The sequence below is a fragment of the Thalassophryne amazonica genome, chromosome 20 (genome assembly GCF_902500255.1).
Source record: "Thalassophryne amazonica chromosome 20, fThaAma1.1, whole genome shotgun sequence".
NCBI lineage: Eukaryota > Metazoa > Chordata > Actinopteri > Batrachoidiformes > Batrachoididae > Thalassophryne > Thalassophryne amazonica.
The window spans coordinates 68,783,893-68,807,129 of NC_047122.1; the positions used below are offsets into that span (position 1 = coordinate 68,783,893).

The following is a 23,237-nucleotide window of genomic DNA, read 5'->3' on the forward strand; positions in this document are numbered from 1 at the left end:
GGCTGTCAAAAATCACCCCAAGGTTCTTCACACAGGACTGAATGTTGGAACCCAGGGGAACCAGGACATCAGCAGAGCAGGCTGTGGAAGTTCTCCCAACAAACAGGATAACCTCCGTCTTGGATTCATTAAGATTTAATAGGTTAGCACTCATCCAAGATTTGACTTCATCCAAACAATCCAATAATGGCTGCATTGGGTCACTGCTTAATGACCTTATTGGCAGGTAAATTTGGACATCATCAGCAAAGCAATGGAAAGATATTTGATAGTTTCAAAAGATACCACCGAGAGGCAACGTAGAAAAAGAAAAGAATAGGACCTAGTATGGAGCCTTGATGAACTCCACAGGTTAGTGGGGCCACAACTGAAAAAAAAGTGGCCCAGCTGCACAGAAAAAGCTGACATCAGTGACATCAAGCACTTACAGCATCTGATACAGATGGAAAAGCGCTATAAATGCAGTCCATTTACCATTTATTTATCAGTGTGTGTGTGTGTGTGTGTGAATGCAAGGCTTCACTGTAAAGCAGCTGTAAAGATATTGATATATTATATAGTGGAACTATTAAACAATAGATATTTTAGAACTTTTTAATATTTATCACAATGCAGCCTGGAGACTATTTTTCAACAGGAAGATGAGGTGGAACAGAACTGATCAGCAAAAACTGAAAAAAACTTTCAGCTGTTCCTCACCACCCACACATCATGAGTTTCCTTGGAAACGATGCTTCGATTTAATTAAACAGTTTGTTTTTTAATTGCTTGCCAATTGATTGTAGGGTCCTCCCCATCCTAACCTTACTCCAGAACATGATTCCTAAAGCAGAGTTTATGTCACGGACAGAGCTGAGTGCATGAAAGTGGAGTTGGGATGGAGAGAATCTTCTCATTGGTAGAAATCAATAGTGCATCAGCAGCCACCCAGTGACAACATGTAGGCTGACAATCCTCCCTCACACCACGAGCAGCTCTACCCCTCTGCTGGCATCTTGATATTTACCACCCGCCTTCAGCTTCTTCATCTCACGCCTGTGATCTACTGTTTGTTTCATCTCAGTGTCCCTGAAGCCTTTTGTGGAGCCGCTGCTCTTTGCTCTTCATGCCAGTATTTCTCTCTCTCTCTCTCTGCCCCATTTCTTCAAGGTTTCTCTGGTCATTTATTAAACAGGTCTGTTATTTCTCAGACCCTCTGCTTCCCTTTTCTCTTCTCCTGATGATGAGGAACACGGGTCAGGCAGGGATGCTCTGACTTAAACAGGCCCAACAGTTCCGAAAACATTTTGTTGCATCTCAGCAGTAGTGGTGGGATTTTGTGCACACATACAGCATGTAACAGACTAGCTGCCGTTGTAATGACACTGTTAGATTCCTGATTAAACAGGATCCACCTCACCAACTGGATTCCCAAATCGGAATGTTATGATCCCCCCAACTACTGTTAGCAGACATTCATTCAGATGTGCTCTCAGTTGATTATAGTTACACATATGTTACGGGATATAGAGCAGGACAATCCGTCCTGTGGGGTTGTGGGGACTTATGAACATGTTATCTGAAATAATCAGAAAATAATTGTACATTTTTGTGCAAAACAGTGCAACTCTCTCTCACGGAGCCCATTTAATGCATACAAAAGAAGTTTATCCAAGCTTATGAGCAATCATTTAATCTAAAAATAAGTGAACATATGTTAAGTTTACTTGTCATGTACCTATTAGCAGTGGTGGGCATAGCTAACCAAAAGTTAGCTTCAATAGCCACTAATGCGCCAACTGAAAAGTTAACTTTTATAACGCTAAACCGAAAAGTCATTAAAAAAATAGTGGAAGCTACAGCTACCCGCTAACTTTTAGTATTGGCCCAGGTACATTATCAGCTACTAACAAGCCAGTTTTGAGTTTAAGCACCGCCAACGCTTCTGAGTAAAATCAAAGGCGATCACAAACCCAAAACAAACAACGAGCCACAGCTTCTGTCTCTGTGCACCCTGCCCGCTGCTGGAAGGACGTGTCATTTACTTTCAACATGGAACAGCACAGGCATGTGGCAGGAGACATCAAAAACAAAGCAGTTTTGACTTGGGGCCCCTTCACGCGAAGTTTGGTTGAAGTGCAAACAAAGTTCACATGAAGCAGGAATCATGTACAAAACAGGTAAACTCATCCCTGCCTTGAACGCCTCGTACACCCATTGACACCCTGTTTTCGCCTCACAAAACGTTTCCCTGTTTGGACTCCTGTGACTGGACAAACTTGTGGTCAGTTTGGTCCGTTTCTCATTTTGCATGTTTTCAGCTGTCAGTCAATTATCTGTTTCACAGGAAGAAAAAAAAAGGTTCTTTGCAAGAGTCATTACAAAGTCCTGCAGGTTAAACCAAACTTACTATTAAACACTTTTAAGTTTGATTAACTCTGCGAGACGCACTACTAACAGACTTCATTACAGAGCTGTAACGGCTGTAACAAACACAATAATCCCATACGCACCGTTACTATAGCAACAGACTTACACACGAGCCTCATGCCGTCCAAAGAGAAATTCTGCTGCTTTGAATACGTAAATGTCTTTGTATAAAATATGACTGCATTGTGTGTATATATATATATTATATATATATATATATATAAACTGAATTCTATAGTACTTTGACTTGCAGGTATCGTTTATTCACTTCAAGCTGACTTGGTGTTACTGTGTCGCTGAGGTGCCGCGCACACTGCCAGCCCAGAGTCACTACGGCTTCCCTCAAACACAGTCCTTTAAACTATCACTCACTCCCTCATCCTCAAACACTTACCCAGGATCGGGTCGCGGGGTCCTTTAGCCTATCGTCTTTCCCAATTCAGAGAACTCAATCCTCTGCTCATGGAGCTGGAACTTCAATAAATATTCCCATCTACTGCGTCGTTACTTCATGTTTGTGTATTTCTGTTGAGTTTAGACAAAAAAAAAGCAGTCCACAACTTTCAGTCTGAAGCAAATGGACTAGAAAAATCATCCATCCATAAGCACAGGATGTGCAGCTCAGCACAAGACAGCCATCTCTCTAATATTCATTTACTGGTTAGTATTACAGTTTTCTAAATTAAAATTGCCTGTGCATTAAATCTGACAAGATGTTCTTCAGCCAACCAGTCCTGGAGCGAGAAGCTCCACTCAAAACCTGTGGTGACAGCAGCTTCCCTCCAGAGGACAACTCTTGCTTTTGGTCTTCAGAAAGTATTTCAGGGACATTTCATACTCAGAATTTAGGGGTTAAAGACCTCAGTGATTTTTACGGTCTGGGGGGAATTGAACAGAGGATCTTCTGGTCACAAGCCCACCTCTCTAGCCTCTAGATCAGTATTTCTATGTCCTCAGCTTCAAGACCAAAAGTACTATGCGTTTTAATTTCTACCTTCTTTAACTGCACATAATGTCTAAAATCAGGTTTTTACCTTCATTCAACCAGCTGATTGGCTGAACTCAGTGGACCATTTTTCCCGCAGGTTGACCCGGCCGAACGGAACTATGACGTCGGCAACCGAGAACTCCTTGTGGTGAAAGAGGCTCTTGAGGAGTGGAGACACCTGTTGGAGGGAGTGTCTGTGCCATTCACGGTTTTCACTGACCATCGGAACCTGGAGTATATCAGGACTGCCAAGGCTGAACCCCAGGCAAGCCCGCTGGTCACTGTTCTTCTGTCGTTTTGACTTCCAAATCACTTACCGCTATCGTGGCAACCCTCACCTGGGATGTTGAGAAGACCATCCGGGAGGCCCTGGAACGGAGCCCGGACCCCGGAACTGGTCCGAGGAACAGACTTTGCGTCCCACCAGAGGCTAGAGCTGCAGTTCTGGATTTCTGTCACGGTTCCAAGCTCTCCTGTCATCCGGGGGTGCGAAGGACCGTGGCAGTTATCCAGCAGCGCTTCTGGTGGGCGTCCATGGAGGCCGATGTCCAGGAGTATATCCAGGCCTGCACCACCTGTGCCAGGGGCAAAGCCGAGCACAAGAAGACCCAAGGGCTTCTCCAGCCGCTGCCAGTGCCTCATCGCCCCTGGTCCCATATCGGCCTGGATTTCATCACGGGCCTCCCGCCGTCCCAGGGCAACACCACCATCCTCACGATAGTGGACTGATTCTCCAAGGTGGCCCACTTCGTGGCCCTGCCAAAGCTCCCTACTGCCCACGTTGTCCGTCTGCATGGGATACCAACTGACATTGTCTCGGATCGTGGTCCCCAGTTTTCCTCTCAAGTCTGGAGGAGTTTCTGCAGAGAACTGGGGGCCACCGTGAGCCTCTTGTCCGGGTACCACCCACAGACGAACGGACAGGTAGAACGGGCCAACCAAGAGCTGGAACAGACCCTTCGCTGTGTGACATCCGCGCATCCGACGGCCTGGAGTAACCATCTGGCCTGGATCGAGTATGCCCATAACAGTCAGGTGTCTTCTGCCACGGCCTCTCCCCATTTGAGGTGTGTCTGGGGTACCAGCCCACATTGTTTCCCGTGGTGGAGGGAGAGGTCAGTGTGCCTCGGTCCAGGCCCACCTGCGGAGGTGCCGTCGGGTGTGGTGCACCTCCCGTTCTGCCTTGTTGAAGGCCCGGACGAGGGCTAAGGCCCATGCAGACCGCCGGCGGACCCCGGCCCCTGCATACCAGCCCGGGCAGGAGGTGTGGTTGTCTACGAAGGACATTCCCTTACAAGTGGAGTCCCCGAAATTAAAGGACAGGTACATTGGCCCCTTCAAGATCCTCAAGGTCCTCAGCCCGGCTGCAGTGAAGCTCCAACTCCCAGCTTCACTGCGGATCCACCCCGTGTTCCATGTCTCCCGGATCAAACCACACCACACCTCACCCCTCTGTGCTCCCGGTTTGGCGCCGCCTCCTGCCCGCATCGTTGACGGGGAGCCGGCTTGGACCGTGCACGGCTCCTGGGTCCGTCGGATGGGCCGGGGGTTTCAGTATCTGGTGGACTGGGAGGGGTATGGACCCGAAGAACGCTCCTGGGTGAAGAGGAGCTTCATCCTGGATCCGGCCCTCCTGGCCGATTTCTACCGCCCCCACCCGGACAAGCCTGGTCGGGCGCCAGGAGGTGCCCGTTGAGGGGGGGGTCCTGTTGTGTGGGCCGCCAGAAGAGGAGGTACTGCTGGCCCACCACCAGATGGCGCCCTGCCTGGAGTGCGGGCTTCAGGCTCGAGAGGGTGCTGCCGCCACGGACACAGCCAGGGGTGACAGCTGTTACTCATCATCTCATGACAGCTGTCACCCATCTACACTTCATCATTCTCCTCCATAAAAACCGGACTTCATCTCCACCTCGTTGCCGAGATATCATCTACCAGTAGAGGTAATATTCTCAGTCGTGTAACTAACTGTGTTTAGTCTGAACTCATTTTTGCAGCTGTTTTTCCCGTTGAGTGCATTGTCTGGAGATTGGCGTGACTGGCGACAGCTTCGCTTCACACCCCCAGATAAGTGCTTTGTGACAGGAGCTGCACGTGTGGATGAGAGGTGGAGGTGGAATTCCCACCATTTGTTATTACTGGGTGTGCACACACCCACCTTTGATTGTTTCTGCTCCTCGCCAGCAGTACCAGATCCGACGCTTGGAGACGGTGGCCACCTGGGGACTCGGGACTTGGCGGCTCCAGTATTCTCCAGGTTCAGTGGCGGAGGAAATCGTGTGGTTCCGGTTCTTCTCAGGACAGACGTCTTCTATCCTCGAGCCTGCCCACACGTCACCTTTGTGATTGACTATTGTCTTACATTCTGTAATCTGTTGTATTGTGGTTGTGCTCATTCACAACAGTTAAAGTGTTCATTTTTGACTCTATCATTGTCCGTTCATTTACGCCCCCTGTTGTGGGTCCGTGTCACGACACTTTCCCAACACCTCTCCTTTGTTTCAATTGACATCTCTCGTGTTGGAGCCATGATTCATGTCAGTCCACTGAGCAGATCTGATTTGATGCAGGTGTTAGTTTTGGGGATGAAAATTTACAGGGTGATTCCATAATTTTTTCCTCAGAATTGAGTGAGTCCATATTTTTTCCCTCTGCTTGGTCTATAAAAGTAACCGTTACTGACTGCCACAATTTTTTTTCCTGATTTCTTATAGTGTTTCTTAAAGCCAGAAAGTTGCCATTTGAAATGACTTTAGTTTTGTGTCATGTCTGTATCTGCTTTTTTTCTACAAAATTAAACAACTGAATGAACATCCTCCGAGGCTGGTGATTCCATAATTTTTGCCAGGGGTTGTATATATATATATATATATATATAGATAGATATATGTTGCAGACATGATAAGAGAAGCTCTTCAGCATCTCACCATGTCATTTAGGTGCTTCAGACTGAGGTACATGCTTCGGTGGAGCATGGCTAAAACCTTTCAGCTTCTGGAGCACCACCACCCCCCCCGCCCCCGCCACCCCCCCACCTTTTCAAGCATTTTTCTTTTTTTTTTTACCTACAATATGGACAAATTATCATACTGCAATACTGTCATATCAGTATGATATACGATATGATTAGACACAAAGTGCAGCAACAGTGAAAATTAAACATTCTTAAACAAAACAGTAATAATACCACACTCATTTTACAGTCATCATAAGGTTAGGATAGTGTGCCCTCCAAAGGTATTGGAACACTTGGAATATCGCACAATTTCATTTGTTTATGCCATTTTAAATACAAGAAATACAAAAAATAATACGAGGGCTGTCAATAAAGTATAGGTCCTTTTTATTTTTTTTTCATCAATCAATCAATTTTCAATCAATTTTTTTATATAGCGCCAAATCACAACAAACAGTTGCCCCAAGGCGCTTTATATTGTAAGGCAAGGCCATACAATAATGATGTAAAACCCCAACGGTCAAAACGACCCCCTGTGAGCAAGCACTTGGCTACAGTGGGAAGGAAAAACTCCCTTTTAACAGGAAGAAACCTCCAGCAGAACCAGGCTCAGGGAGGGGCAGTCTTCTGCTGGACTGGTTGGGGCTGAGGTAGAGAACCAGGAAAAAGACATGCTGTGGAGGGGAGCAGAGATCGATCACTAATGATTAAATGCAGAGTGGTGCATACAGAGCAAAAAGAGAAAGAAACACTCAGTGCATCATGGGAACCCCCCAGCAGTCTACGTCTATAGCAGCATAACTAAGGGATGGTTCAGGGTCACCTGATCCAGCCCTAACTATAAGCTTTAGCAAAAAGGAAAGTTTTAAGCCTAATCTTAAAAGTAGAGAGGGTGTCTGTCTCCCTGATCTGAATTGGGAGCTGGTTCCACAGGAGAGGAGCCTGAAAGCTGAAGGCTCTGCCTCCCATTCTACTCTTACAAACCCTAGGAACTACAAGTAAGCCTGCAGTCTGAGAGCGAAGCGCTCTATTGGGGTGATATGGTACTACGAGGTCCCTAAGATAAGATTTCATATATAAAGAATAGAAAAATTCCAAAATTATCTTCCTCAAACTGAAAGCAAACTCAAACCTCTTTGCCAAAAATGCAGGATGAGATCATTACACCCATTTTGGTGTCTCTTCACTGGCTTCCTGTCCCAGTGAGATCAGATTTTAAGGTTCTGCTACTAACCTATAAAATTATTCATGGACTGGCACCTCCCTACCTAGCTGACCTAATTAAACCTTACGTACTGGCCCGGGCTCTGTGTTCTCAGGATGCAGGACTACTTTATGTCCCTAGGGTGAATAAGAAGTCTGTGGGTCACAGAGCTTTCTCTTATCGTGTCCCTGTTCTGTGGAATGATCTCCCTGCGTCAAAAACAGTCAGATTCTGTGGAGACTTTCAAGTTCAGACTTAAGACGCAGTTATTTTCCCTTTCGTATGGCTAACATACTGGTATAGTATGTTACTATGCCTCTTATCCCTTTAATTCATCTTATTAACAATGGAACAGGTCTCTGCTTCACTTCTTCTAAATTCTGGGTCTGTTAGTGAAGGTCAGTTCTAGTGGCCGGTGATCACCTTAGTATTCTCTCTGCTTCCCCGTCGATTTACTGCTGGTGAACTAATACCTTAGGGTGTAGTATTTGTGACTGACTGATTCTCCTCTTTTTCTCGCTGTCTGAGATACTGATGATGCCTCACAAGACTGGCAGTTGCACCACAGGGTGCTGGACTGACCACGAGATGCCATGACTGAAGCTGACACAGCACACTGCAGTTTGGATTTAGAATAAACTTGGCCTGGTGAGTTGCCCACTGACAGCGTGATGGATGGATGCTGGCCCAGCACCCCAGGATGCTGGATGATCCCCTGCCTGTGGCACAAATGGTTGTGTGGTCATGTCAACATTGCTTGGTAAAAACCTTGTAACTATTTGCATGGACTAAGCAGTGGGTCACTCCTCTGAGTCTGGTCTGCTTGAGGTTTCTTCCTCAAATCATCAGAGGGAGTTTTTCCTTGTCACTGCTGCCTGTGTTCTTGCTCTGGGGGTTGGTAAGGTTAGACCTTACTTGTGTGAACAATTGAGGCAGCTTTGATGTGATTTGGTGGTATACAAATGAAATAAATTGAAAATTGAATTGGCACTAAATAAGCATCTGAAATCCCAAAATCTCAAGATTAGGTTTCAAAATGTCATATTAATCAAAGCCTACATGCAACTGGCGTGTTCCACCTCTGATTCCCGTCCAGCAGATGTCTGTCCAGTGTTGGTGCAAACTGACTGCTAGATCTCTGTTTCTTATCTCCCCAACCACCAGGAGCAGCTGCCTGCACACGAGTGCTCTTTTCTCTTTCCAGCCCTCTGAAGTGGTCATTCCTATGTGGAGGCCTGTGGTCCTACGTGCTCCATGTTCAGGCTTTGAGAACAATGGGAGCTGGTGGGGAGCCACAGAGAGCTCAGAAACAAGGAAAAGAAGATAAACATTCAGGTTCAGTAACTTTCTCCCTTCAGGGCATCTGCACATCTCGACCTGCTTCATTACCTGCTGCCCATTTCCCAGGTTTGTAGGACAAATGAAGCAATCTGTCCCGAGTCTACACAGCGAGCAGGAAGACTTTTAGAGAACAGCACCTCGGCATTGCTCAGGTTGCTCGGACAGGGTCACAGATTACATTGTGTATGCAGGCCTGTTGGAGCGCTGAACACTGGAACGTTAAGCAAACTCTCCACCTGCTCCGGCCTGTCTGACTGTACACCTCAGTTTCCTGTACTCCCCCCACCACTCCCTGCAGCTTCCAAGGCAGCCGAACTTCTAATGTCACTACAGAAGCCAAGAAAATCATTACTTTAAATCAGTTTGGTTGTTTGTTAGAGCCGCCCAGGACAGGAGAGCTGAGGACGGTGAAGCACGGGCTGTCCTCATTGATCTGCACAGGCCTCTAATCTCATTAACTGGCTCTTGATTTATTGAGATGGGGCTCAGAGTGCGTCAAGGTTATAGAAGCAAACACAAAGCCTGCTCCCCCGCACTGACAGTCCCACGGAATTGAGGTCAATTGACTGTTCGGTGGACCCACGCTGCCACACTCCCTTATACCAGCCATTGCCTTCTCATTATCGCTCTTTTGGGGTGGTGGAGGGTTGGTGGATAGAGAAGGAGCATTAGAGGGTAAATTATTGGTTGTAATGAGGGGACGCAGTGCTGAATCCAGTCATCAGATTTCTACAAGCTGCACAATAGAACTAATAACCCTGCAGCAACAACACTGCTACAGTCAACTCAGTCTGATCTATTGATTACGCTGCAGCATGCAGGTAAATTGACCAATAAATAAAGCAGCAATGTTAACAAAATGCCAACAGAAATTACATTCAAACTGAGACACATTGATACATGACATAGTTGTAATTAGCTAATACCTGTACGCGATGTGAATTATAGGGGCACCAACTTTCAGAGTCAGAGCAGCTGGTGGTTTCACACACGACTCAGTTGTGCCTCAAGCTACAGATGAAGAAAAGTGTTTGTTTTCCTCACTGCCTTTTATATTCTTGACAAGTTTTTGCACATACTGTATGTCGGCGAGGCAGAGCGAGCTAACGCTAATGGGTGGTAAATAAAAAGAACCATGTGGGGTTCCATATGCACAAGTCTAAATAAGGAATGTCTAGAAGTAAATTATTCTAAGTACTGAAAAATGATGACTGAACTACAACTTACACTCACCACACTAACTTGTCATGTGCAGCTGTCAACACTGCTAAGTGACAGACGATGGGGACCACAGACTGTATCTATCCTGGATAGAGCCTACGTGATGTCACCTGATGGCATTCTATAGAGACCCAGAAGAACCAAAACGAAGCCTGTTAAACGACGAGCCCATTAATGCATAAAGGGGCGGAGCGTGCATGACAAAAGATGCCTGAACAGGCCTACGTCTGAAATAAGAACTCTGAACCACCTAACCTGGGTTCAGATGTTTATTAAATCATATTTGTGGGGACTGTGTGGTGGTTCTATCAGCCGCGTATTTTCTCAGTAATCATTAAGTGGAGCTAATGGGTGAAGCTGCTGACAGCTGCTAGAAGTGCTACCACCGTTAGCATACAACATTAAACCCGCGAGAGTTTAACTCAGACTGAATATTACAGCAGAGACATCTGATCCTGTAGGACGTCTGTCCACAACATAAATCCCCCAAACAAGCAGACAGTCTCCAGGACCCGCCACGGGATGAGACACGGAGACGCTCCACTCAACAGCTGTCACTCAAAGGGACCACACCCCCAAATATACTGAACTTTATGCCTTAAAATGTCTTAAAATGTCTTAAACTAAGAAGCTGGGGGAAAAAAAATCACCCCGTCCAGTTGTCCTGGAGGAAACTGTTGAAGAGACCAAAAGTGTCTTTGTACCAGGTTGTAAACATGTTTATTTCTGCTCTAAATTTGGACATTTTAACATGGAGAATTTGGGGAAAGTTCTCTGTTTTAGAGCCAGCATCAAGTGGCCAGTTAAGGTACTACACTTCCACATTGGCGCCATTTCTAGCGCAATTGGCACTTGGTTGGGACAAAAAAAAAAGCTAATAATGCAATAACAATACATTGCATGCACTAGACAGAAACGTTTGTTCCAGCCTCCACTGTCTCAGGACAGCTCATTGTAGGATGCAGCCTTTGAAGGATGCAGCTCCTGAACTGAAACACAGTCAGGGTCATCCTGGACAAAGTACCTCTAAGCAAACTTCAAATTCATTCAGTCATTATCTGTACCCACTTACTCAAATTAAAAGTCTGGGGTGAAGGGTACTGGAGCCTATCCCAGCAGCCACAGGGCACGAGGCGGGTTCACCCTGGACAGGACACCAGTCTGTCACAGGGCCACGTACAGACAAACAAACACATTCACACCTACAGACAATTTGAAGATTCCAGTCCATCTAACCTGCATGTCTTTGGATGTGGGAGGAGGCTGGAGCACCTGGAGGAACCCACACAAACACGGGAGACCATACAACCTCCACACAGAAAGACCACAGGTGGGAATTGATCCCATGACCTTCTTGATATGAGGCAACAGTGCTAACCATTGAGGCACTGTGCTGCCCAAACTTCAAATTATTTCAGAGTCACTTGGCCTCGTCTGTGAATTTGCTCAGAATTACTGAGTCACTCAAAAGGTCGGTGCTGGTAGTTCAACTCAATCAACTCAATCAACTTTTTTTTTATATAGCGCCAAATCACAACAAACAGTTGCCCCAAGGCGCTTTATATTGTAAGGCAAGGCCATACAATAATTATGTAAAACCCCAACGGTCAAAACGACCCCCTGTGAGCAAGCACTTGGCAACAGTGGGAAGGAAAAACTCCCTCTTAACAGGAAGAAACCTCCAGCAGAACCAGGCTCAGGGGGGCAGTCTTCTGCTGAGACTGGTTGGGGCTGAGGGAAAGAACCAGGAAAAAGACTGCTGTGAAGGGGGGCAGAGATCGATCACTAATGATTAAATGCAGAGTGATGCATACGGAGCAAAAAGAGAAAGAAACAGTGCATCATGGGAACCCCCCCACAGTCTACGTCTAAAGCAGCATAACCAAGGGATAGTCCAGGGTCACCCGATCCAGCCCTAACTATAAGCCTTAGCGAAAAGGAAAGTTTTAAGCCTAATCTTAAAAGTAGAGAGGGTATCTGTCTCCCTGATCTGAATTGGGAGCTGGTTCCACAGGAGAGGAGCCTGAAAGCTGAAGGCTCTGCCTCCCATTCTACTCTTACAAACCCTAGGAACTACAAGTAAGCCCGCAGTCTGAGAGCGAAGCGCTCTATTGGGGTGATATGGTACTACGAGGTCCCTAAGATAAGATGGGACCTGATTATTCAAAACCTTATAAGTAAGAAGAAGAATTTTAAATTCTATTCTAGAATTAACAGGAAGCCAATGAAGAGAGGCCAACACGGGTGAGATATGCTCTCTCCTGCTAGTCCCCGTCAGTACTCTAGCTGCAGCATTTTGAATTAACTGAAGGCTTTTTAGGGAACTTTTAGGACAACCTGATAATAAAGAATTACAATAGTCCAGCCTAGAGGAAATAAATGCATGAATTAGTTTTTCAGCATCACCCTGAGACAAGACCTTTCTGATTTTAGAGATATTGCGTAAATGCAAAAAGGCAGTCCTACATATTTGTTTAATATGCGCTTTGAATGACATGGTAAATGGTAAATGGACTGCACTTATAAAGCACTTTTCCATCTGCATCAGAAGCTCAAAGCACTTTACAATAATGCCTCACATTCACCCCAATGTGAGGGTGCTGCCATACAAGATGCCCACTGCACACTGGGAGACACTAGGAGATTAAGGATCTTGCCCAAGGGCCCTTAGTGATTTTCCAGTTAGGCTGGGATTTGAACTGAGGATCTTCTGGTCTCAGGCTCAACACTTTAACCATTAGATCATCACCTCTCCAGCCTAGATTTGTTCTGTTTTCTTGGATGAAGAACTTCCTTTGTTTCACTAAACTATAGAGCTGTATACGTGGTGATACAAAAAGCTGCACTGTGCCCAGTTTCAACAATCACACCCACAGAAGCCTTTAACTCCTTCAGAGCTGCCAGCGGTGTTGTGGTGGCTTCACTCACTTGTGTCCTTCTTGCATGGTCACTCAGTTTGACTCCAGACAGATTTAATATACTCTTTGTATTTCTTGATGACTGTCATGTTGAATGACTTGTTCATGTGTCCATCTCCTGACTGGTCGACAGAAAACTGGACATGAAAGTGATGATTTGCATGAATATTCCTTGAATTTCATTTGTCTAACTGAAGTTATGGGCTCTGAAAATGGAAAAAAAAAATGATGGAGTGTGGAGCACCATTACAATCACTGTGTCAGTGTCCAAGTACTTATGGGCTGGACTGTGTTTGTATAAAGGGTTCTCACCTGGTATTCACTGGGCCAGAAGGTGCTGACGGCGAGCTCCACCTGGTGCCACTGTCGGCCCTGGGATCCTGAGATGTTCCACACGGCGCTGCCCTTTGAGCCGGCGTTGACCCGGATGTAGACCTGCAGGTCCCCCGGGCTGTGCCCGTCACGGCTGTACAGGAAGTAGCTGAACTGGATGCAGTGGGTGTCGTTCTCACTGAGCGGGACGAGCAGCAGCTGAGCCCGCTGGCCCACAAAATGCTGAGAGGAGTTAACCATCATAAAGGACCCTGAAAAACAAAAAAGCACACAGGGAACGTGTGATGAGGCAGGGCTCTGTTCAAAATAATAATCAGGGAAAGAAAGACAAACTGCATAATCGAGCCAGGTGAAGGAAGTGCACACTGCACTCAAACACAGAGTCAGATAGAGCTTAAGGGGAAACCGGACCTGATTTTCTTTTAAATCATAGCCAAAATTTTAAAGAAATGTGTGTGTTTTGTGAATACCGTGTTTTGTGAAATTACACACAAAATACATGGTACTAGTAAGAACTGAGATTACATACAACTGTAACTAATTAGTGCCACATTACACCAGATTACATATGACTCTCATTATGTGATATACGTCACTCTGCTGCTGTCTTTTCCTGCACTTTTCCAAAATACTCAGATTTCTCTGTTAAAATCTTAAAAATGTCTTCTGCTGAAGAGCAGAATCTGCTTTTCTTGGCTTTGATGTTGTGGACGAGAATCCGCTCAGAGAATCCTAAATCCACTTTCACACAAGATTTTACCCCCAGTAAGACCCTTCAGCTGCTCCCTTGATTTCACTTGGGGTTGCCACAGTAGATCTGAGGTGCATCTATATGTTGATTTGGCACTTTTTTATGTCATATTATTTTATTTTTTAGCTTCTAGAGAATCACAGACACACTTAGAGGCCTCTAGATAATCATGGACACACACCCATAGCTTCTAGAGAACCATGGACACAATCAGGAAGCTTCTAGAAAATCATGGACACACAATCACAAAGCTTCTAGAGAATCACTGAACACATTTAGGGCAGCTGATAGTTGCTCAAAAAAAAAAACAATGACATCGCTTGAGCAGTAAAATCTGTGCTGCAGCTTCTACACTTGCATGGAGCACACACACACACACACACACCCCTCCAGTTTCAGTGTGTTTAGCTCGCAGACAGACTGAGTGACAGACTGTAAAAAAAAATAAAAACACCCAACTTCACCCATAAGATGTCAGCCCAGGATAGATACGTCATGTTCATTTTCAACTTTTTTTTATTTGCCTGAACAAAACGCCTGAGAGACAAAGTTGACAGACTCAAGGTTGTTTCTGAAAATATCTCTGGGTTATTTGTCTGGATTCGGCCTGGCTTTGGTTCTGTCTGCTTCCCACTTGTCTGTCACATGCTGCTCTGCGGCCAGGTCAAAGCTCCCGTGCCAGGTGCCAGAGAAGGCTTTCACCATCGAATCTCTGCTGAACCAGGCAACTAGTGGCAATGACAACAGGCACAAAATAAAGAGGGACACTTATGTATTACTGTGGCTTCCCTCACCAGCACAACACACATGATGATGTTGGGGATTTTCTTGGTGGCAGTTCCCCTCCGGGTAGTTTAATGTAGTGAGCAAACTCAAAAACTCAAAAGACCAACTGGAATCAAACTTCAAAAATTAGATGTTGTATTAAAAAGAAGACTTCACTAAACCACTGAACAGAGAGTTGCTACGACAGCACTGGACTTGTGCACCACCCCCCCCCCCCCCCGGACTTGCATAAAAGAAGCCCCATCATAGCACCCCACCTACGTTTTTAAGACTGTGCTTAAAACGACCTCCAAGTGTGCGGGTCTTGCCCTATTGCATGGATCAGTACATAAGTGAGTGGTTGGAGAGTGTTGCATTTGACATTTGTATGCGGGTGACATGCTTGCGTTGTTTTTCTGAACAGTATGTGTCATATCAAAACTGTGTTCTGCCTGTGTCTTGCATCAGCATGATAAGCAAAGAACAGTATGTATTATGATGCCTGTTGCTCCAGATGGAGATATGAAGTTATCAAAAGGTCAGAGGACAAGGTCATGGGACATACTGTCCAACAATGACAAACAACATCACTTTAACAATATACACAAAATCATTGACAAATGTCACTTTGTGTCATCTTTATTTAGTTATTATAAATCAAGAAAGCTTCTCTTCTACTTCACCTGTGACACAGAAAATCGTATCATTAAGTTTTTCTTATCTCTGAATTCCACAGCGGAAAGCAGATTCAATTTCAATTTAATTAGCTTATAATGCGCCAAATCACAGCAAAAGCCGTCTCAAGGCGCCTTACATGGAACAATTCAACATAAAATTTCAATAAATAATTAAAAATGAATTTAAAAAAAATTCAAATACATAATTAAAAACAGAAGCAAAAGATAAAACAGATAAAAAAAAAACAAAAAGCATTCATAAGAGAATAAAAATAGGTTTTCAGTCTTGACTTAAAAATGTCCACGGACTCTGACTGCCTCACGGTTGCAGGAAGACTGTTCCACAGGGTGGGGGCATGATGAGAAAAGGCTCTTTGACCTGCTGACTACTTCTTCACCCTGGGAACACAGAGAAGTCCCGCATCCTGCGACTGTAAAGCCCGGGCCGGCACATAAAGTTCCACCAGATCAGCCAGATAAGACGGCACCAGTCCATGAACAACTTTAATATAAGTCAATAACAAAACCTTAAAATCTGCTCTCACAGAGACAGGGAACCAGTGTAAAGATGCCAAAAACAGTCTGGCAGCAGTGTTCTGAACCAGCTGAAGACCCCTGATGCTGGACTGCGGTAACCCTGAAAATAGAACATTACAATAATCTAGTTTACAAGAGACAATAGTATGAATCAGGAATCTACATCTCCCCTGGATGAAGTATTTTGTCCAAGGGTGCAGAAACGCTAACATGACCAGTACATTCTGAGTGCCGGTCCCAAGCCCAGATAAATAAGGAGGGTTGCGTCAGGAAGGGCATCCGGCGTAAAAAAGCCAACCCAACTATGCAGACTAAGAATCTAATTTCCATACAGGATCGGTCGCGGCCCGGGTTAACAATGTCCGCCACCGGTGCTGTTGCCCAACAGGGTGCCGGTGGAAATTGGGCTATGCTGGCGAAGGCGACGAAGAAGAGGAGGAGAAAGTTTCCACAAACAGCGGGAGAAAGAAAACTAGAAGGGTTGGAATTGAGAGTGGGGACTTGAATGTTGGTAGTGTGACTGTAAAGGGAGAGAGCTGGCTGATATGATGGAGAGAGAAAGGTAGACATTATTGTGTGTGCAAGAGACCAAGTGGATGGCATGGGCATGTTGGGAGGGAACAGAAGTGATGAGGAAGTAATGGGTAGATATGGTATCAAGGATAGGAATGGGGGAAGGACAGATGTAGTTGATTTGCAAAAAGGATGGAATGGCTGTGGTGAACACCTACTTTAAGCAAAGAGAGGGAGCACAGGGTAACATATAAGAGTGGAGGAAGGTTGCACACAGGTGGACTACATTCTTTATAGGAGATGCAAGCTAAAAGAAATCACAGACTGTAAGGTGGTGGCAGGAGAGAGTGTCACTAGACAGCATAGGATGGTTGTTTGTAGGATGACTTTAGAGGTAAAGAAGAAGAAGAGAGTGAGAGCTCAACAAAGGATCAGATGGTGGAAGCTGAAGGAAAGAAGACTGTTGTGTGAAATTTAGCGAGCAGGTGAGCAAGAACCTAGTTGGAGGGGAAAGCAATTTTGACAACGGGAAAAAGTACTGCAGATGTGGTGAGGGAGACAGCTAGGGACAGTACTGTGTATGACATCTGGACAGTGGAAGGAAGACAAGGAGACTTGGTGGTGAATGAAGAGGTCAGGAAAGCATAAGGAGAAAGAAGTTGGCGAAAACGTTTTTGGGATAGTCGGAGAGATGAAGGAAAGTAGAAGGAGTACAAGGAGATGCGGTGTAGGCGATGAAGTGGCAAAAGCAAAGGAAAAGGCATATTGCGAGTTGTACAAGAAAGTTGAATAGTAAGGAAGGAGGGAAAAGGACTTGTACCGATTGGCCAGACAAAGGGACAGAGATGGAAAAGGATGTGCAGCAGGTTAGGGTGGTAAAAGACGCGCCTGGTAATGTGCTGACAAGTGAGGAGTGTGTGCTGAGAAGGTGGAGTGGAATATTTTGAAGAGTTGATGAATAAGAAATGAGCAAGAGAAAAGGCTGATGATGTGGTGAGAGTAAATCAGGAAGTACAAGAGATTAGCAAGGAAGAATGTGAGGGCTGCTATGGAGAGGATGAAGAGTGGAAAGGCAGTTGGTCCAGATAAACATTCCAATGGAGGCATGGAAATGTCTAGGAGAGATGCAGTAGAGTTTCTAACCAGATTGTTTAATAAATCTTAGAAAGTGAGAGGATGCCTGAGGAGTGGAGACGAAGTGTGCTGGTTCCTATTTCAAGAACAAGGGTGATGTGCCAGAGCTGCAGTAACACAGAGGCATAAAGCTGATCAGCCACAGCATGAAGTATGGGAAGAGTAGTAGAAGCTAGGCTTAGAAAACCGGTGAAGATCTGTGAGCAGCAATACGGTTTCAGCCGAGAAAAGAGCACTACAGATGCAATGTTTGCTCTGAGAATACTGTTGGAAAGTACAGAGAAGGACAGAAAGAGTTACATTGTGTGTTTGTGGACTTAGAAAAAGCTTATGATAGGGTGCCAAGAGAAGAGTTGTGGCATTGTATGAGGAAGTCTGGAGTGGCAGAGAAGTATGTTAGGGTAGTGCAGGACATGTACAACACAGTGTGACAGCGGTGAGAGCGCAGGTCAGAATGACAGACTCATTCAAAGGGAGGTGGGATACACCAAGGATCAATCGGAGTCTTTCTTGTTTGCAGGTGGTGGGGACAGGTTGACGGATGAGATCAGACAGGAGTTCCCATGGACTATGATGATTGCAGATGACAATGTGAAGTTGAGTCTAGTCTGGAGAGGTGGAGATAGCTGGGAGAGAAGGGGAATGAAAGTCAGTAGAAGCAAGACTGAGTCCCTGTGTGTGAATGGGATGGAGCCCAGTGGTATAGTGCAGTTACAAGGAGTAGAAGTAGTGAAAGTAGATGAGTTTAAATTATTGGGGTCAACTGTTAAAAGTAATGGAGGTGTGGTAGAGAGGTTGAAGAAGGAGTGCAGGCAGGGTGGAGTGGGTGGAGAAAGGTGGCAGGAGTGATTTGTGACCGAAGAATATCAGCAAGGGTGAAAGGGGATAAGTTTACAAAACAGTAGTGAGACCCAGCTATGTTGGACGGTTTAGAGACGGTTGGCACTAACAAAAAGACAGGAGGCAGAGCTGAAGATGTTGAGATTCTCTTTGGGAGTGACAAGAATGGACAAGATTAGGAATGAACATATCAGAGGGACAGCTCAGGTGGGACGGTTTGGAGAAAAAGTCAGAGAGGCGAGATTGAGATGTTTGGACATGTGCAGAGGAGGGACCCAGGGTATATAGGGAGAAGGATGCTGAGGATGGATCCACCAGGCAGGAGGAGAAGAGGAGACCAAAGAGGAGGTTCATGGATGTGCTGAGGAGGACATGCAGGTGGTTGGTGAGACAGAGGAAGATACAGAGGACGGGGTGAGATGGAAACAACTGATCTGCCGTGGCGACCCCTAACGGTGAACAGCCGAAAGACAAAGAGGATTTAACCAGGTTAGTCGCACTGAGTTTGAGATCTCTTTTGCAAGGGAGACCTAGACAATTATAAAGTTTCCAATCCACCTAACCTGCATGTCTTTAAATGTGGGAGGAAACCAGAGCAGCCGCAGGAAACCCACACAAACACGGGCGAGAACATGGAAAACCCAGATTAAGATGCTATGTACACAGCGTGAGCTTCAGCACTGTGTCTCAGCGGTTGCTGATATAATCTCTGAATGCTCTCTTCACCGATTTGAATTTTCGTTACACTGTATCAATTCAAACGCTAACAGATGAAGATGGGGCAAACTGAGTTATCCATGTTGCCTTGGATGGGCTAAAGTGGCCTCTGGGATCACATCATCCTTTCCCCAACTTCTAATCATCCAATCATCATCATGCTGGCAGGAGGCAAACAGCCGTTAATTGCACATATAACCTTCGCGTTGAGTGTGATTCAGTGGGTGCTGCTTCCGGATGGCTGGAGTGGTATGAACAAGCCATCGTGAGTATTGTAGTCGCCTTGGTACTGTAGTGCATTGAGGTGCAATCAGAGCCCTGCCTTCCTGCCATTAATTCATACTGACACGGTTATTAGGCCGTAATGGCAACCAAGGGAATGCTTAAACCAGAGAGATGGCTGTAATACCTCACACGCCGAATACAGGACATGTACTGACCATACGCACGCACACACACAGTTTATAGACCAAAAAGCAGGATCTGATCCGAGTCCCTCCAACCTTCCCAAGAATGACAAGTGGCTTCTTCCTCCTCGGCAAACTCTTCTGTCATCTGCTCCACTCGTTCCTCCTCCTCCACTTTTCTCTCCAGCATCTTTGTCCCTGTTGTCCTCTTCGCTCACCTCCGCCTTTTCTGCATCTTAATCCTCCACCACCTCATCATCAGTCAGCAAGCCCGTGTTTAAATGCACAGCGAGGAGCACGTCAGACCTTGAACCCGCTTAATAGTCTGAGAAAAAAGAGCCTCAGCCGCGAGCAGGTCCTTTATTCTAAGTTATCTTTCTGTTCTACGAACACAGACAACAAACATGCTTCAAAGGAATATGGAAGAGAAGGTATTTCATTAATCACTCATCAAGGATTTTCCAGCACAACATGCTGATCGACTAATGATAATCTTTAATGGGCTTCAGTGCAGCTAATCCTTGAAGCAAAAGCAACTACTAACATTCAGAAGAAGTATGTGATGACAGGCTGGTGTTGGGGGAGTCCACCACCCCACACAAACACATGGAGTCCCATATATCAGCCACGCAGGCACAACCAGTGAGCCCCCCCCCCCCCATCTGCAGAGAGAAGCTATGGATCATCCACAGCCAGGTGCATCCTGCTGGTCTTCTCCAGTTCTGAATCACCTGCAGGTTGGACAGAGCTCAGGGACGTCCACTCCACAGCACTGCTGCTGTACATGACGTCCCATCACAATACAAGTGGAATATCTCCTCTTGGTTACCATAAGTGGCCACTGTTGTATCACAAAGTTATTCCACAGGATCCAGTGGTACCCAGGGATCTTGATTAGTGATCTAGCACCAAAGACATCCACTCACCATCTTATGTCAGGATTTACTGTCCAGGTCTCACAGTCCAACAATAAGACCAGAAGAACCAGAAAACTATAAAGATGAACATTTGTTCACCAGTGAACACATGACTCCATATGCTATTCCCCGATGTCTTTGACCATCACAGGCCATGAATGTCACAACTGGAAAAAGTGAATCACTCAAGAGGTTTGACATTTTCCCCACGTGCAGTACACACACACACATACACACACACACACACACAACTGATGACTGACTCCATCAATCATAGAAAGTCTGGATCTTGGTCTTGATCCACAACAAACCCACACACTTAGGGTTAGGGTTACCTAACCCTAACCCTAACCCTGTGTTGGTGAACAGGTCGTTAACCTAACCCCTAACCCCTAACCCAAGCAGCCACAGACTGTCTTCACTTCTCAGAGGACTCACAGTACTAACGTCCATCAATTTAATGGGGATCCCACAAATTGTCAGTCTCAAAAACCAGCCAACTCACAGTATTTATAGCACAGTAATTAAATTATACAGTAATTACAGTACTTAAATTGTACAGAAATGAAATTACAGTACAGTAATTAAATGACTATATAGTAATTACAGTACAGTGTGGTGGATTATTAAGTCAGTGCACACAGTCTGCTGTGCACAGCTCTGACTATAATTACTGATCTTTGATTCTGGTAAGTCATCTTTGAACTTGATCTGTGATTCTAATCCTAATCTTTGATCATGCTCCTGGTGTTTTAAGCCTGATCACTGGCCTATGGTCCTGTTTACAACCTTTGATACTGCTCACTCATCTTTGATCTTGATCTGTAATTTGAATCCTCATCTTTGATCATGCTTCGCACTTTTAAGCCTGACCACCAAATACTGATCCTGGTTATTGACCTTTGTTCCTGCTCACTCACCTTTGATCTTGACCTGTGATCTTCATCTTTGATCATGATCCTGAAGTGTTAAATCTGGTCAATGACCTTTTATCCTGATTACTGGTCTTTAATCCTGATTACTCCTCTTGGATGTTGATCAGTAATGCTCATCTTTGAGCAGGGCTCCTGATGTTTGAGCCTGGTCACTGACCTTTGATCCTAGTCACTCATTTTGATCTTGATATGCATTTGACTGACTTGTCCAACTCTTGTGGAACTTTGCTGAAGAACAGCCAAGGAACATTCCATTTCTTTCATCAGAAGAAACGTGGTCCACAAAGCAATACAACACAAACCAATCAAAAGCTGAGTCAGATTGACACACAATCTGGATGTAAAAATACATGAGTTTTACAAAACCACCCACACAAGTTTCCATTCTGTTCCTGTGACCGATCTTTCTTGACCCAAGAGCATGGATGAGGTGTCATGTTGGCAGAAATATCCCGTGATAACAAGATGCCGTTGTCCTCTGAGATCTGGCCGTTTTCTCTCCCTTACCTGGCTGAAAATGAAGCCAGGCAGGCTCGGGCTGAGCCTCGCCACTCTGACTTTGATGTGAGCAGCCTCGGGGGGGCTATGTGGCTAAATTGCTTTTCTTCAGCTGTGAGAGCTGGACTCCCCTCACTGTTTGAGGGCAAGTCTCCAACTGTCCTGCTGACAGGACCACAAAGAGAAGAACAACGGTGGGGCCATAAATAAAAATAAAGACATTCAGCTACACTCGTGCTCCTTTTTCCCCTTTTGACTTTTTATTATTTAGTAAAAATATCTTTCAGCACCTTGAACAGTTCCACTGCCTCTGCCATATTTCTATTAATGAAAGGTCTTGTTTTGGATGGATTCAGCTGAGGCCACCTAGCGGTTACAGAGGTCAACAAGTCAGCAACAGATTCAGGCTTCATGAGGCCAGTGGGTGGCGCTGCTTATCTCCTGATCCTGCAGCTTGAAGTGTGAAAAAACTTTTCATGTTGTCATTATGGGGTATTATGTATAGAAGTTTGAGGGTAAAAAAGGAAATTCCTCCATTTTAGAATAAGGCTGTAACATAACAAATGTGTCAAAACTGAAGCGCTGTGAATACTTTCTGGATGCAAGTATGTGACGCACTCCGAGTGGACACAGGAAGAGACACTGTTAAACAGTATAAGACATACTGTGAGCAACGCTGATTTAAAAAAGAAAAATCATTGTTAGCAGGATGTTTTTTCTGTTTCCTGTGTAATTACAGTTCTTGCGAGAGCTTGTCTAGAATGACGTTATCAAGACAGGACAAAACCCAGCAGTTGCATTCCATCAGTAGAAACACTGTCATTTTGTAAATGCTTTTTGTCAACATTCTTAAAATATCACTTAGATTTTGCACAAATCTGTATTGGAAACCCACTGTATGAGTCGCCCTGGACAGGATGCCAGTCTGAGTCAGAGTACTTCACCCAGCTGTAAATGGTTGGTGACCTCACCTGGAGGACTGAGACAATGTAGCTTGTCTTCTTGAAGGACACAAACAAATAGTGTGAGTGGGATTTGAACCCAGGTCTACATAATTGTAGCCCAGGTCTTTATCCACAGAGGTACGCACTGTGCACTCAGTGAAGTAGAGTACAAATCAGTAGACTTCATGAAAGAATGCAAAATAAAAAAGCGTGTTGGCTGTGGGGATCCATGGGC

General features: G+C 45.3%; 1 protein-coding gene across 1 annotated transcript in view; it reads right to left on the bottom strand.

The window, feature by feature from the left end:
* Positions 1–23,237, bottom strand: part of LOC117502014 (receptor-type tyrosine-protein phosphatase U-like) — a 689,797-nt gene that overhangs the window by 344,496 nt on the left and 322,064 nt on the right. The window contains exon 10 of the mRNA XM_034160998.1: positions 13,347–13,618. Coding sequence (XP_034016889.1) covers positions 13,347–13,618 — 272 coding nt within the window. The remainder of the gene's footprint in view (positions 1–13,346; positions 13,619–23,237) is intronic.